The sequence below is a fragment of the Conger conger genome, chromosome 4 (genome assembly GCF_963514075.1).
Source record: "Conger conger chromosome 4, fConCon1.1, whole genome shotgun sequence".
Lineage (NCBI taxonomy): Eukaryota > Metazoa > Chordata > Actinopteri > Anguilliformes > Congridae > Conger > Conger conger.
Genome location: NC_083763.1, coordinates 6,720,070 through 6,736,223, shown reverse-complemented (window position 1 = coordinate 6,736,223; position 16,154 = coordinate 6,720,070). Strand labels below are relative to the sequence as shown.

Below are 16,154 nucleotides of genomic sequence, written 5' to 3'. Positions count from 1 at the left end.
TTATGGTACACTACATGATGTGTTCAGAGAGATAGTTTTGCAATTTTGCAATGTAATATTATGTTTTTATTGCTGCATGCTCTGAAATGTATTAATGGCCATGTTCATTTTCATGCAAGGTCTTTATTTAATTTACAAAAGAGTTATGCGTGGCTAAGTGTCCCTGAGCAAGACATCTAATGCTGCCTTCACATGGATCACGGTAGATGTCGCACCGGATCTGACACAACACAATAAAACAACACAAAATGGACATGGACAACGTGAAATGATTATGATTATTCTGGTTAAAAAGCGCTATGTAAATGCTGTCCATTTACCATAATATTATTTACATGAAAAACGACTGTAACAATCACTTTTTAGGGGGTTTCTATAAAAAATTTGCTGCTAATGCAGGTGGGTTCACATACAGTCCCAAGGGAAATCGTGGCGAACTGACTAAGAATTCGACACGGGAAGGGAGGAGTTAAGTGCAACATGAAGTGTATAAGTACACCCGGGACCGAACAAAAAATCTGTGATGTTCCGCTAGTGAGGAGGTAAATATGAAGGTACCGGCATTCTTTGTAGTTCTTGTCTTCTGCGCAACTTTCGAAAAATGCTTCTGCAAGAAACCCAAACCCCCAAAACCGTCTTGCGGATATCCACCATCGCTGTGGTGCAAGACTTTGGAAATAGCCACGGAATGCAAGGTACGATGAAGTTAATTTATTCATATTTTTCTGGAGAAGTGATTTGACAAGGTAACTTCAGTGTTTGAAAAATTCAAGTGTTTCATAATGTGAACTTTTTCCTTTGTTTATGGTTCAGTTGAAAATAACGTATTTCACTGGACGCGTCGGAGTAGCATTTGAAAATGGTTCTAATGCATTTCGGACCATTAACTAATTGTTTCTGTTTAAGCAGTTCTTTCCAAATTATATGTAAAAGACTTATACCTGATTGCTCTCTCTTACCATTATGTATTCCTGATTACCGTTCTCCCGATGGCGGCATAAGTTCAGCCATTTCTTCAAATATCCGTTCCTTCACGATATAATTGGTGTCATGCATTTGTAAGTGTTCACTAGAGGTCCCCATTTTCAACAAGCATGTGATACTAACTAAGCAGTATCTCCCTCTATTAAAGTCAGACGTCAGAAGCCTTCGTATAAAGAAAGAAAGAAAGAAAGAAAGAAAGAAAGAAAGAAAAAAAATGTGGATGTAAGAGAATGTTTGGGGACCCTGGGTTTAGCTCAAAGAGTGAAAGGCCTTTTGAGATTTGTGCATACATAGAAGTATCTATTCTAATTTGTGCTGTTGTGTGCATTACGACATATAGGGCCAGTTTCTTGGACACAGATAAAGCTTAGTCAGACTAAATTCGATTTTGAACAGAGATTCCATAGAAAACTTGGTTTAGTCCGGGACTAAGCTTAATCTGTGTCTGTGAAACTGGCCCATAATATAGTTGCTGGGGAACTAAATTTTGACACTCCAGATCCTTTGAATTTGACTGTGCTGTTTGTCAGTGAAACTAGCCCACCCTGACATTGCATTTGGCTATGAATTCAGGTAAAACAAAATGGGCGTAATCCTTTTAAAAAAAAATGTTTCGTCCAGGGCTGGGTTTGATTCCAAATTGTATTTCCCCTTGCCCTGCTTGAAGGGGGCAATCTCCAAAATTCTGTTCTGAATTATAAAAGGGAAGGGAGTCGTGGTTACGTCCTATATAGGTTGCGAGGGGGCTTCAGTTCCATTTTTGATTTCTTCATCGTCTGACCTGCCTAGCAGGTTAAGCCTGCTTGTTGCACGTCGCAAATTTAGCCGGGACGGAAATGTGTCCGACGGGGGAAGGCCGCAAGGCGAGGGAATGTGTTCTATTGGAATCGAACCCGATCAACCTATTGATCAAGAGGCTATGTGATGTGTGGTGGTTATGAGACTCAAAGCCGCTCCGTTTGCGTTGTGCGTTCGCTGCAGGTTCTGAAGCAGTGCATGGAGCTGAACGCTACGCGGCCCAACCCGGCCGTCCCCAAGGTGGAGGTGGCACTGTACTACGAGAGCTTGTGCCCAGGCTGCAGGGCTTTCCTGGTGGAGCAGATCTTCCCCACTTGGGTCATGCTCAACGATATCATGGATGTCCGGCTGGTGCCTTTCGGCAATGCGGTGGTACGCGGGGGTTGTGGCTTGGGGTTCCACGTTCCACGTTTCTGTGGAACTTTTCCGCCCTGTCCGTGATCAGTTTTCTCCAGGCTTCATTGCTTTTCTTTTTTCTGCTTTGATACAGGAGACCCAGCACCTGGAGAAGTACGAGTTCCAGTGCCAACACGGAGAGCCAGAGTGTCTGGGTAACATGCTGGAAGTGAGAGCAACCGTCTCTGCATATAGCAAGATTCAATTCAGTTTTATTTGTAAATGTAAAATAAATAAATAAATAAAAATTCACCCATTCATACACACACACACACACTCACACACCAACGGTGATTGGCTGCCATGCAAGGCACCAACTAGCTCGTTAGGAGCATTTTGGGGGTTAGGTGTCTTGCTCAGGAACACCTTGACACGCCCAGGGCGGAATCAAACCTCCAATCCACCAACTGCCAGATGACTGCTCTTACCTCCTGAGCCAATGTTACCAATTGTCTAGCGCTTTTGACAGAAGATGTCACAAAGATGTTTTACAGAGTAACATAGCCCCCCAAATAGCATTATCATTAGCAATATCAGGTAAGTCACTCCCTTACGGGGGAGAAAAACCCCGAAACAGTTGCAAGAAAAAACTCCTTGATGGGAAGAACACTGATATACATTGGGGGAGTCTTACTTTAGCATTATATATAGAAAAAGACTACTTTTATTTCTTATAATAATGTAATATTGTTGTAATAAGGTCTCATGGTAGTTTGACCTCTTCACAGACCTGCATTATGAAGTTGGTTGGAGACATGGGATTCCTCATTATTTTCTGTATGGAAGCTGCTGCTGATGTCTTGACTGCAGCCCAACCTGTAAGTGCTGTGTTTTATCCTTCTATGAAATGTAGTATCCTGTATTCATGCCACGGAATAACCTATTGGACATTGATCTGATGAAATTAATAAAACCACGGCATCTTATTCTGGAGTTGTTGATCATATAGAAGGGAAACAAAATTGGGAAAGATGTAGGTTTTCTCCTCTAGTCTTGATGATTGATGTGATTTATTACAGTTATAAAATTCAAGCTTCTAGCATTTTATGTTTTAGGCAATGCAGTGGTCTGAAACCCGTTTGATTGTGAAAAAGCAACAGAGATGGCAAAAACTATTCAGATGCAACATAAACCAGTGGGGAAACTCAGGGGGAATGTAGTGTGCCAGGTTAAGATGATGTGATTTGGCTATTCAGCGGTCTTCCTGCTGAACCTGCTAAATCCCTTCAAACCCTTTTTGAGAAAAAAATGTGCTGGTCTCAACTGTGCCCCGTCCTGCTTCAGTGTAAGGAAATGTGCTGGTCTAAACTGTTTCCCGTCTTGTTTCAGTGTAAGGAAATGTGTTAGTCTGAACTGTTTCCCGTCTTGCTTCAGTGTAAGGAAATGTGTTAGTCTGAACTGTGTCCCGTCCTGCTTCAGTGTAAGGAAATGTGCTGGTCTAAACTGTGCCCTGTCTTGCCTCAGTGTGTCCAGCTGTATGCTCCTTCAGTGAAGTGGGAGGCCATCATGACCTGTGCGAAAGGAGACCAGGGGATGCAGCTCATGCATGAGAACGCAGAGAAGACCAAAGCACTGAATCCACCCCATGAGTATGTGCCCTGGGTGACCATCAATGGGGTAAGACTCTCTCCTGAAAGATTGTTTTTCTCAACTCCAGTCCTCACTTGGCTGAAGGTTTTTGTTGTGGCCAAGAACTTGCACACATGATTTGGTGACTGGACAAATCAAACCACCGAAAATGCCCTTGATTAGTTAAATCGGGTGTGCAACAAAAAAAAAGTTAAGTTCCTGGTTGCAACAAAAACCTTCAGGCAAAGATATCCAGAATTTACTGGATTTGCCTGAAGTTGATCTGCTATGCTCCAGTTTCCCTGTACTGTACCATGCTCATTTTCTGGTATCTTGTGTCTTAAAGCCTTCTTTTATAATCTCCCTAGGAGCATACAGAGGAGTTGCAGGACAAGGCCATGTCGTCTCTGTTCACCCTGGTCTGTAGCTTGTACAAGGTGAGTTAAAAAAACATCCAGTGAGCAGAGATTCTGCGAGAAAAAAACGCCTCGTTAATAAGAGTGGTCAGAGAAGGGCCAGACTGGTCGAAGCTGACAGGAAGGTGACCACAACACAAATAAGTACACGTTACAACAGCGGTATGCAGAAGAGCGTCTCTGAACACAACGTGTTAATCCTCTAAGTGGATGGGCTACAGCAGCAGAAGACCAATGAGTCTAAAGAATAAGTAAAATCCCTAGGTGCTCACTGAATGTATGCATTTGAGTCATCAGCACCTGAAAATAATCTTGCCTCATTGTGGTGTGGGATGTTGTATCATTCTAACATGTGCCTAAACTTTCCAAGGTACTTTCCTTCCCTCAGTGAAGCCTGGAAGGCAGCAGATTTTAAAAGAAAACTAATGGCAACAGATTAGCAAACTAGCTAGCTCAGCAACATTTCTCTTTAAAATGCTTTGTGATTTGCTAAGATGAACCTGCCGACCTGCTGTTTGCAGTCTTGCAGGCAGCAGCTGGCATCCAGGGGAATAGAATAACATGTGTGCCAAAAACAAAATGGAGGAATCTGTAGGTCATTGTGGTGTTAAAGAAAGTGCCTGGGGAATAAAATGTAAAACTTTCTACTGCTCATAACCAGAAACTGGTGGCAACCAAGTTGCCTGATGAGGAAGTGAAAATTATGAACATGGCAGTTCCTTCCTACTTCAGTTGAATTGTTTATTCAAGAAATTGCTTCACAATTATGATTGTTGTGACACACAAAATACAGATGCACCATGTGGGGACTATTTCAGGGAAGCAGTGATCAGTCTGTGCTGGCTGTATCAGAGGTAAATGGTTGGAATTTATATAGCGCCTTTATCCAAAGCACTGTACAATTGATGCTTCTCATTCACCCATTCATACACACACTCACACTCACACTCACACACCAACCAGCTCATCAGGAGCATTTAGGGGTTAGGTGTCTTGCTCAGGGACACTTCGACACAGCCCGGGCGGGGGATCGAACCGGCAACTCTCCGACTGCCAGACAACTGCTCTTACTGCCTGAGCCAATGAGACGACTGCTCTTACTGCCTGAGCCAATGAGACGACTGCTCTTACTGCCTGAGCCATGTCGCCCTTTTGATTGGCTAGGTTTTTCTCAACCGCACCCTGGGGGCAGACAGTCCTGTCAATCAAAATGGTAATCTTGCGTTGTAATCTCATGCCTGAATGTTTGGTAATTAATCAGCAAATTTGTTTTTAAAGAGAGCAGCCTTGTATACTGAAAAGGCAGCCCTGGCTCCCAGCAGATTTGGTGTTGTGGTTAGTGTGATTGTCTCATGCAGGAGACGAGGGTACAAGGCTCACCTATTTATTTTTTTTATTTTTTTTAATTAATATTTAATTATCTTTTCCCTCGCTTTATACAATATTATTATTATATTTTTCAACTCAGTCCAGGGGGTTTGGGGAAAGGCAATCTTAACTGAAATTGGTCCATTGGAGCAACTCGCAGATCAGTGGCACGGTCACTAAATGGCAATATGAACTTAGCTACTACATTAAGTAGATATTTTCTAAATTAGTTTGATGGGCAATATATGAGATTATATGTTTGAGAGTATATAGCCTACATTTTATGGTTGTTAGAACATTTGGTTTAGAAAAATATCTTAAATAGGTTTGTGTCCACCCACTAGGTGGCTGTGTATACACCCATTGCATTATGCAGACTTCCCTAACTATTTCCCCTACTTAAAATCTTCATCTCGCATTTTTGGGTGTCTCGGTGGCGCAGCCTGTAGAGCACTGACCGCATGCTCATTGCGAGCCGCGACGTCGGCGGTTCGAATCCGACCGTCTGACATTTGTTGCATGTCTCTCTCTCTCTCTCACGCGCCCATTCTTCCTGTCTCTCTATACCAGGGGTCGGCAACCCTGGTCCTGGAGAGCCGCAGGGTGTGCTGGCTTTTGTTGTTACTTGGCATTAATTGATCAATGAAAGCCGTTGATTACACAGTTAACTCACCTCACCTGGTTTCTTGGGTCTGAATCGGTTGCTTATTTTAAGGTGGAGACGAAAGCCAGCACACCCTGCGGCTCTCCAGGACCAGGGTTGCCGACCCCTGCTCTATACTATACTGTCCAATAAAGATGAAAAAGGCCTAAAAAATATCTTTAAAAATTCTTCCAAACAATACAATTTATAAGATTGTTTTGTGAATATGAGAAAAGTGTAAAAGGAATTATTACATGTTATTATTTGATGTATGCATAGATGTCATGAGTTATATGGATATATGATACTTTGAGAGCTGCTAACATCATTTGGAGAAAAGTGAGATGAACAAAAGACCTACTGCTTAAATGGTTATACAAATAAGTCTTTCAATCCACATGAGTTATATGGATATATGATAGGATACATGATACTTTTGGAGTTGGTAACGTAATTTGGAGAAAAATTAGATGAACAAAAGACCTACTGCTCAAATGACTATACAAATAATTCTTTCAATCCAATCTACTGTCATCAGACCTACCACATAAATGGTTATACAAACAAGTTTTCAATCCAATCTACAGTCATCGGGCTCCTCGTTTATTATATTTATACATAAAGACTGATAAACGTTACAGCAATTTAACCTGTAAAGGTAAAATGCATGGAAACGGTCCTTCCCAGCTCCGCCCCAAATTACTTTGGCTCAGTCCCCGATGTATTCAAGCCTTGGTGATGTTCTCTGATTAGAGGGTGGAACGGAGTTTGCTTCAGTAGTACGTAACATCAAGCAAAACACGGCTGTCTGCCTGCAGGGTGCTGCTGAAGGTTAAAAAAAATGCATCAAGCTATCACCGTGCACCCTAAAATCCTGTGGTAGCACCTTTCCGACCAAAAGTACTGTGGAAGCTTCTGTCCAAGTGTGTAAGGAATTGTTTCCTTGATGTGGTTTTATTGGTTTTTTTACATTTCTTTACATTTTAAAATTCTTTTTCTTTTTTTAAAACACACTAATTAACACAAAATAATCATTTAATCAAGAACTTAAACTAATTGTTTCCTTGAGACCCAAAATAAATGCATTGTGGTGTTCTCACGGAAACAAGGGTTATGCCTTATGCCTCTCTGATCTTACACCATCTCATTTGTGTCTTCCCTTAGGGGGGCAAGCCCCCAGCATGCACTGGGGCACTGAAGAAACTGGACCGGAGTTTCTGCTAAAACATGACACTGGAGCCTTTGACCTATACATGTGGATCTCCTATTGAATAACTGTGTGGGGCCCATCTGTACAGTACAATAATGTACATTTCTACTAGCATTTTACCTTGTTACTAAGATCCCCTTTCTTAAGCAAGCCAAGGTTCCTATGTTAATGTGCACACCATTTTCCATCTGAAACAAAGCACTTCTGAAATGGATTGGCATGTAAAGCTATTGCCTTTCACTGTCGTAGTGAATCATATAGAGTTTCATTGTAACGGCTAATCCATTATACGCTACCGCTATAACTAGTTGCTATTGATCCGTGGGCCACCTAAATATTATTTTAAAGATTGGAAATGTTTTACAGGAATAGTGATGAGTGTTTATTTGATCTCACTGAAATTCTTATCTGTTCCCCTCCTGCTTTCAAGCTTCATGTCAGTCTCAAACAAAGCACTGTTTAACCTTTATAAAGTGATTAAATGTCAAATCCATTCATTGCATTTTTTTCAAATTTAAATGCGATTTTCTATAAATGCATTCCAAAACCGTGTCCATGAGTATAGTCGTGTGGGCCTCAGGTCCTGCCCTTAGACAGTTGGCCTTTCTGCTCATTTTCCCTGATCCAAGATTAGAGGATCTCTGTCTGTATTCATCCCTGTGTTTGTGTATTGGATTGGAGAATGGGTTTCATCCAGATCCAGTGTGCTGGACCGCTGGCCTGGGGAGATTACTTGGTGATCCTCACCAACCCTCAGAGAGTGTCCTCAAACACCAAACCCCCCCCCCCCAAAAAAAAAAACAATTTACATTCTGTGGAAGCTAGTTACATAATGTTTGGTACATTGCAAGTTGAAACGAAATGCTTAGTTATACAGTACATCCTGATGGCTTGCAAGCTGACTGAGGAAAAAGTCCTTGGCGTCTATCCATAATTATGCAAAACAAATAACTCACAGATCACAAGTTAACTTGTAATATTTATTCTTCAGTATGCCTGCAAGCTAACTGGCTTCATTTAAAATATATTAAAAGAGGGAGTCAAACATGTTTACGTTTGCGAGAATGATTCTTTGCTTCAACCTACTGGTTCAAATCCTGAACTGCAACAGCCTGTCATGTTACCAGATAAAAGTAATCAAGGTAGTTAATCATAATATTTCATCTATGGTCAGTGTTGTAGTACTTCCATCAGTTTCTATTGCAGACACAAAACGTAGACCAGAAACCTGTATTTGTATAACTTAGTTTCATATGTTTCAAATCCCTTGAAATGTTGTATTGGTAGTATTTGAGCCAATCCAGTTGTTTACATCGGCTGTGTGTATATGATGTCTTCACTGTGTTAGGTGAGGTGATGCATGTCCTAAATGGCTGGCATTTATATAGCGCCTTTATCCAAAGCTGACGGCACCAACCAGCTCGTCAGGAGCATTTGGGGGTCAGGTGTCTTGCTCAGGGACACTTCAACACAGCCTGGGCGGGGGATCGAACGGGCAAACCCTCTGTGCTTGTGTTGCTGCAGCTGCTCGGTTAATTTTAAGTAGGTGTCTGATTCAGTAGTAAACGAGAGCTTTTAATACCGCAGTCCTGAGAAGAATGTCAGTTGCACGTATACACATCAATCAAAGATGATCAGCTTTAATTAGGTACAGTGCTCTTTACTGTGGCATTATGTTTTGCTGTATTTCATTCTATGTCCAGGGAAAAAATGTTATTCCTGTCAGATCACACCCAACTATTTACCAACAGAAAAAGATGATTCAAATGCAAATGAAAGCAAATTTTATTTCATTGCCCTAAATGGTACCATAAACACGTATGGGTATGGTCACTGCTACAAATATCTGATCCATACACACACTCCAGATTAAGAAAGTTAAGAAATTAATTTAGGTTAAATACAAATTCCATAAATAAGTCTAGACTCCAGGTCAGATGACAGCTGATGGTGAAGATGTCAGCCTGTATTCACGTGCAATTTCCATCACTGAGCAAACATAGCTGTTCAAACAGCACGTAGCGTGCTCACGACATGGGTAGAACACGTCTATTTTCTTCTTCATCCTGCTACATCCTGGCTTGACGGATATTCGACGTGCACATCCCGTATTGAGTCAGTCAATCGCAGGCACCATGGCTGGCTTGAAGTGTACAACGTGCTTTCTGTCTCTGCTTTTTGTCTTTGCAGCCTCTCAAGAAGGTAAGATGATTCAAAAATATCTTTATATTCAGCTGTTCAGATTAGTTGAGGGATGATTTTCAGCAGTAAATCGAAAAAGGTAAATCTGACGGAAAATCTCATTTTCAGTCAGATTTACCTTTTTCGATTTACTGCTGCAAATCATCCCTCAACTATTCAACTTTCATGATAATATCACTTTTTGAATGATTAGCCATGTGGATGGTGAAAGTAGCATAATTGTTTACCATTTCTATCTTGGGAGTCAATTTTTTCAAAACCTGATTTTGGACAATATTACAGGACTCATCTCAGTGCATAGTCATCCTATCATCATGAAACTTTACAAACCTTTACTCCATATCCAGGAGAGTTTTGATTATTGTCATGTTATAAACTTTAGGGGCTGGTACAGCATCACAAATCTCATTGTTAGATCCTTAAATCTTCATGACAAACCCAACATTTCTAGAAAAATTACTATTGGGTACTGGTGATAAAAATGGCTCAAAACACTCTTCAAACATGTGTTATTTAGCAATATATTGAATGTATTATATATTTAAAGAGAGGCAGATTTTATTGGTTCACTATTATCTCTCAGATGAGAATTTTCCTGAGCTGCTTGTTTCGCTTGAAATACTTTACTACCACATGATTTTTTAAAGGGTGAGTTTAGATGATTCATATTTTTAACCATTTGAAATTTGAAACATTTGATAACTTCAGGAATACTTTATGTAAAACACAGTTGCGTGATAGCAGCAATTAGCTACTGTGTGAGCTTTAATATTTAACAAAGAGGTGGGTCCCAGATCAAATAACTTGCTTAACAGCTTTTAGTGCATGTCATAGTCATAGTGCACCACAGATGAGTATAAAGTATATACTGTAGATTTTTATATAGATTAAAAATACTCACTCTTTTAAGCCTTCATTCTTTATTTATTGAATACGGTATATCCTATTTTGTATAGTATATGGAATCTCAGGCTTAATGAACTGTTTGGATTTCTGCCAATTTACATACATGTTCATCATAAATTACTTACCAAGAAGGCATACATTAACACAAATTATGTGAAAGAAATACCATTGGATATACAAATTAGCTACATTTAAGCAGTATACTGTACATACATGGTTATGACCTACTGGGAACAATTCTGATTGACCATAAAGATCAAAGCAGGTGTATCAAATAAAATCACCAAAGGACTGGTGCACTGTACCAGCTTGCAGCAAATCCTATTTACAGTTTATGATCAAATGAGGTTTCATGTAAACGGAGCTTATCTCTAAATTTGCTGAACCATTGTTGAACCATTGCAATGATAACCTCACATCCTTAATCACATGATACATCCATTTTTTGGATTCATTAAGCCATATTGCTCCCATTGTGTTGCTTCAGTAATTGGTTCAGTATGCTTACACTCCTGTCTTTCTCGACATACCATGTAATATTTCTGGGCAGGGCACATGTGTACTCTTCAGCTATGAAAAAATTACTCTACTGTCGAGAGTCATTTTCATTTATTCATACAATCCAATGTTTCATATAAATTATTATTAGCATTGTATCATATATAATTGGAAAGCCTGTTCATTTCCCTTTGCAATGATGTCCCATTTGTAAAGATCATGGCATTTGTGGGATGTGTAACACAGCTGATTATGTGGGTGGGGTCCCATGCGAAATGTGCCAAATTTCCCTGCCAATGTCAAACAGTGTATTCTCCTGTTGGTATTGACTCTATGGTTTTGAGTTGTTTGGGGATTGGATGACTGAACTCTCTGTCAGTAACAAGGAACAAACAAGACATATTGGTATTCATTGAACAAACAGTCAGGAGCGTCAGTAGCAGGTGGAAAAACCATACACAGCCACAACAGCCTGGCACTTCCTTCACATGCTGGTCAGCAGCCTGGTCACGTGGTCACACACCCAATCCCCCAAACAACTCAAACCATACCAACAGGAATCAATACCAACAGGAGAATTTGTAATGAATTTGAAAAACTGGTCTTTAACTGCATTTTCATTTATCTTGTACAACAGAAACAACAACAACATCAACATCAACAATGTCCACATCCAAAATAACTTCTAGTGTAGCGTCCTCTACTCCAGGTTTAACCACAACAGCTCCTGCACAGTCGACTGCTAGCATGAGTCCTTCAAGTACAACAATGGCAGGTATAGCGTCCTCTACTCCAGGTTTAACCACAACAGCTCCTGCACAGTCGACTGCTAGCATGAGTCCTTCAAGTACAACAATGGCAGATATAGCGTCCTCTACTCCAGGTTTAACCACAACAGCTCCTGCACAGTCGACTGCTAGCATGAGTCCTTCAAGTACAACAATTGCAGATATAGCTTCCTCTACTCCAGATTCAACCACAACAGCTCCTGCACCGTCAACTGCTATCATGAGTCCTTCAAATACAACAATGGCAGATATAGCTTCCTCTAATCCAGATTCAAACCCAACAGCTCCTGCACCGTCGACTGCTATCATGAGTTCTTCAAATACAACAATGGCAGATACAGCTTCCTCTACTCCAGATTCAACCACAACAGCTCCTGCTCGGTCGATTGCCAGCATGAGTCCTTCAAATACAACAATGGCGGATATAGCTTTGAATACGACAATGGCAAACAACATTTCCGCTACCTCCGAACCCCCAGCTGAGAGCTCTTCCACAGGTACATCAACAATATCACCAAACTCCAGCTCCAGCACTCTATCATTTTCAACTGTCACCTCATTTTCAAACGAGTCTGGTCTTACCTCTGCCCATGCAAGCACCAACTCCAGTGTAGGTACAGTACATCTTACACTATGGTTCTTTAGAGTTCTTAAAGTAAGAAATTAATACCTCCACATTGCTAGTAAAGCTCCCTGGTGATATTTATGAAAGTGAGCAAGACAGACAACATTTCAATCTGTATGGTATTCGTCAGGTAAGTTGCGAAGACCTTGTTAATGAGAGAGGTCAGAAGAAAAGGGTCAGACGGGTCGAAGGTGACAGTAACCCAAATAACCACACATTACAACAGTGGTATGCAGAAGAGCATCTCTAAAACCTCTATAATACCTAATAAAGTGCTCACTGAGTGTACAGTAAACTTCATGAGGTATATGCTACAGAATATCCAGATGGTGCCCAGCATCATAAGATTTGAAAGACCTGTTTTATATCTACACATGGCATGAGGCAGTTGTGAGCAGGTCTTTAACCGCATTTTCATTTCTCTTGTACAACAGCAATGCCCACTTCAGCAGGAACACCGACATCAGCCAAGGCAACAATGTCCACATCCAGAATGAGTTCCAACACAACCTCCTCTACTCCACGTTCAAACACAACAGCTCCTGCCCAGTCGACTGCCAGCATGAGTCCTTCAAATACGGCAATGGCAAACAACCCTCCTGAACCTACAACTGAGAACTCTTCTCCAGGTCCAATCCACAATATCGTTATGGTTCTTTAGAGTTTTTAAAGTAAGAAAATAATACCAGTAAACTGCTATTAATGTCCCCTGGTGATATTAATGAATAATAGTACTAAGACATGACGGAGACCAAACAGGTAAAAACGTTGTCTGTCTAGCTCGCTTTAATACATATCACCAGGGAGCATTGATAGCAGTGTGCAGGCATTATTTCCATACTTCTGTTCTGTTTTACCTAGCACCTGCACTAAGTGCTTTGGGTGTGCGCTTGCTTCTATTATACTAGCTCTTTAGATTTCTGGTCCTGCTAAAAGCATTGCATTTCAGTGACATAATGTGCACTGTAGTCATATGAAATCCATGAAAACCATGTCAGTAATGATAAGGGGCAGTTACTGTAAACAACTAATTTGGCCTGACTTTCCTCTTGTCATCACACAAGAGAGAGTCCCTGTTCGGCTGGCTCACTGCAGTATTCTGGTGCCACCCGTGCTTTAAGTGTGCTCCTCAACTGCAATGTCTGCTTATCAACCCAAGTTAGGGTTGCCACCTCAGTCCTGTAAAAATCCTGGACACATATGAAGCTGGCAAACTGAGTCAATCGCTCTCGAGGGTGCGTGAGCCTGAAGGAATGTGATGTACAGTTACCTTCTGCTTGGTGCCAATTGCTCTTTCATTACAAAAATAAAGAGTGTAATTCGTGAAGGTTTATAACGTCTCTGCACCATTTGTTACATTACATTTAGGAACGAGCACTGGATACACTGTCTACATTTCATTAAGCAATACTAATGTTTGCACCACTCGAAAATACTTAAAATTCTGGGACATTTTGTTTCATTATTTTTTCCAGGACAGACAACAAAAATCTGGGAGAATCCAGGACGGGTGGCAACCCTAACCTGAGTAAAGAGAAGTGTTTAGTTATAGCCACACAAACTGATGGATGCATGATGGTCTTTGGCTACGCTTTCCTAAACTGACAGATTATGTTGCACTAAAGAAAGGGACCTACGAATATGTCTGTCCAAATTGTGGGTAAAAGTTCAAAAGCAGCCTTTTCCTACAGTATGGCTATTTAACAAATTTGATAAAACTGTTTTCATGCTTTCAAATTGCAGGTACAGCACATAAATACAACTCCTTGATATACAGATTGTGCCCTTCTAAAATACGTTCAGGACAATTATTTTAGTTATGAACAGAATCGGACATCTTAATTTGCCGCTGGTTTATGAGGCACGTGAAGATGGCCTCGTGAATTAATGGAAGGGGTTGAAATGTGATTTTTAAGTGATGATGTTTTTTATCACTACTGTTCCTTTTTTATGTTCTTCAATGATTTTGGTGTAGGTTGGCAACACGGCCCGGACGTGGCGAGGAACTCGGGACTGGTCGCAGTGCTCTGTATCTTTGCCATTGTGCTAGTGCTTTGAGTTTGGGAAGCTGGATGATGCACAGGTGGTAAGTTAACCATCGTTGTTGTAGGACACCAGGGTGAGAGCCTCAGGGCATATCCTGTTCTCAAAGACACAGTTAAGACGTGTTTTCAAGAGTGCACCCTGTATGATCCCCGCAGTATGTTTCCACAGTCAAAGTAAAGCTTTACGAAATAAAATAAAAAAGTCATAACACAAAATAACTTTTGTCTTATAGAACAGGATGACGGAGGAATCACCATTATAAAATAAATATTGCATGTCTCAACAGGAAACGAAAGTTTGCGGTTGCTTAAATCTACAAGATGATATGCATTACCATATTGGGAGTGGTACTTTTTGAATTGTTTGTCTTATGTATTTAAAATTTGCATTTGCGACTATGTGGAAATTTGTTGGGGCATTAGCATCCGCTTGAAAGAAAACCACCACCTCCACCCAATAAACACACACGTCAGTTACACTCAGTGATCACCTGATAAAGTGCTCACTGAGAGTATTTTTGCCCTCAACAGCACCCAGGCGGATTTTTCAAAAGGTAATTTCGTGTTGTTATACGCCTGCATTTTTCCTAATTAATCAGGGAAAATGTTTTTTTTAACAAATAAAAATAATATAACAACAAGATATATTTTTCAACTCAGTCCAAGGGGGCAACTGGAGCAACTTGGGGTTAACTTCGGTAATAACATCAAGCACGGCCGTCTGCTGTCAGGGTGCTGAGGGGAAAAAACTGCATCAAGCTATCAGGTTGCACACACAATCCTGTTGTAACGGAAACAAAGGTTATGCCTTATGCCTCTCTGGTATTACACCATCTCCTTTTTGTCTTCCTTTAGGGGGGCCAGCCCCCAGCATGCACTGGGGCACTGAAGAAACTGGACCGGAACAAGACGCTGGAACGGAACAAAACAAGACGCTGGAACTTTTGACCTATGCATGTGGATCTCCTACGGAATCACTGTGTGGGGCCCATCTGTACAATAACGTACATTTCTGCACTAGGGGAAACTCGGGGAAACTTTGGATGTTTACGGGTTAGATTTCTTCTGCACTAGCTTTTCATGTCATTCTTTCACTGGTATGTAGCATATAGAGTTTCATCGTAACTGCTAATCCATTATACGATACCGCTATAACTACTGCTACTATTGATCCGTGGATCACATAAATGTTATTTTAAATAATGGAGATGTTTTACAGGAATGGTGTTTGGGGGGGAATGGATATTGTCTGTCCCCCTAATGTTTTGAGATTTACTTTAAAGCTTCGTGTCAATCTCAAACAAAGCAGCGTTTAACCTTCATAATATGATTACATGTCAAATCCTTTAATTGCATTAATTTTCTTCGAATCTAAAAGATGATTGTGTATGAATGTATTCCAAAAAATGATTTTGAAAAAATCAACAATAAAGTTCAACATATCTGTATGGGTTGTTTTTTTACTAATTTAATCCAATTTATACAGATGCATATATATATATATATATATATATAGATAGTCACCAGGTGTAATGATTGTACATATTAGTACTGTAATTTCTGTATCTAATTGCTTTCTGCTGTGTGGACTATAAAGGTGACAGAAGTGCTTTGCTCTGATTTTATACTTCAAGTGTCCAATAGCTGCTTAATACCTTTATTTATTTATAGCTTTATTTCAGGTTATGGTGCATTGAGTTTTATCT

At 40.5% G+C, this 16,154-nt stretch overlaps 2 protein-coding genes across 3 annotated transcripts; both read left to right on the top strand.

Moving 5' to 3' along the window:
* Positions 1-503: 503 nt before the first annotated feature.
* Positions 504-7,873, top strand: ifi30b (IFI30 lysosomal thiol reductase b). The gene is made up of 7 exons (XM_061237556.1): positions 504-695; positions 1,966-2,154; positions 2,273-2,347; positions 2,907-2,996; positions 3,643-3,795; positions 4,116-4,184; positions 7,339-7,873. Exons 1-7 carry the CDS (start codon positions 549-551, stop codon positions 7,396-7,398), a joined length of 783 nt encoding a protein of 260 aa, XP_061093540.1. The 5' UTR covers positions 504-548; the 3' UTR covers positions 7,399-7,873.
* A 1,560-nt stretch (positions 7,874-9,433) lies between these two features.
* LOC133127363 (uncharacterized) lies at positions 9,434-15,896 on the top strand. 2 transcript variants are annotated; one of them, XR_009708618.1, is made up of 6 exons: positions 9,434-9,586; positions 11,628-11,765; positions 12,063-12,275; positions 12,838-13,032; positions 14,379-14,489; positions 15,304-15,896. XR_009708618.1 is itself a non-coding variant. In XM_061240178.1 (5 exons), the coding sequence occupies exons 1-4, from the start codon at positions 9,520-9,522 to the stop codon at positions 14,459-14,461; spliced, it is 993 nt and encodes a 330-aa protein (XP_061096162.1). In that variant the 5' UTR covers positions 9,434-9,519; the 3' UTR covers positions 14,462-14,489; positions 15,304-15,896. The 2 variants fall into 2 exon arrangements, 1 of the variants encoding a protein (XP_061096162.1); XM_061240178.1 differs by having other exon boundaries at positions 11,628-12,275.
* The last annotated feature ends 258 nt before the right edge of the window (positions 15,897-16,154 follow it).

What these genes read in the sequence shown, in the direction of transcription:
- ifi30b (XM_061237556.1), top strand. Translation starts at nt 549, where the DNA reads ATGAAGGTACCGGCATTCTTTGTAGTTCTTGTCTTCTGCGCAACTTTC. An exon ending in AAATAGCCACGGAATGCAAG is followed by an intron (nt 696 to 1,965) that starts GTACGATGAAGT and finishes CGTTCGCTGCAG; the next exon opens with GTTCTGAAGCAGTGCATGGA. An exon ending in GTCTGGGTAACATGCTGGAA is followed by an intron (nt 2,348 to 2,906) that starts GTGAGAGCAACC and finishes ACCTCTTCACAG; the next exon opens with ACCTGCATTATGAAGTTGGT.
- LOC133127363 (XM_061240178.1), top strand. Translation starts at nt 9,520, where the DNA reads ATGGCTGGCTTGAAGTGTACAACGTGCTTTCTGTCTCTGCTTTTTGTC. An exon ending in CTTTGCAGCCTCTCAAGAAG is followed by an intron (nt 9,587 to 11,627) that starts GTAAGATGATTC and finishes CTTGTACAACAG; the next exon opens with AAACAACAACAACATCAACA. An exon ending in AACTGAGAACTCTTCTCCAG is followed by an intron (nt 13,033 to 14,378) that starts GTCCAATCCACA and finishes ATTTTGGTGTAG; the next exon opens with GTTGGCAACACGGCCCGGAC.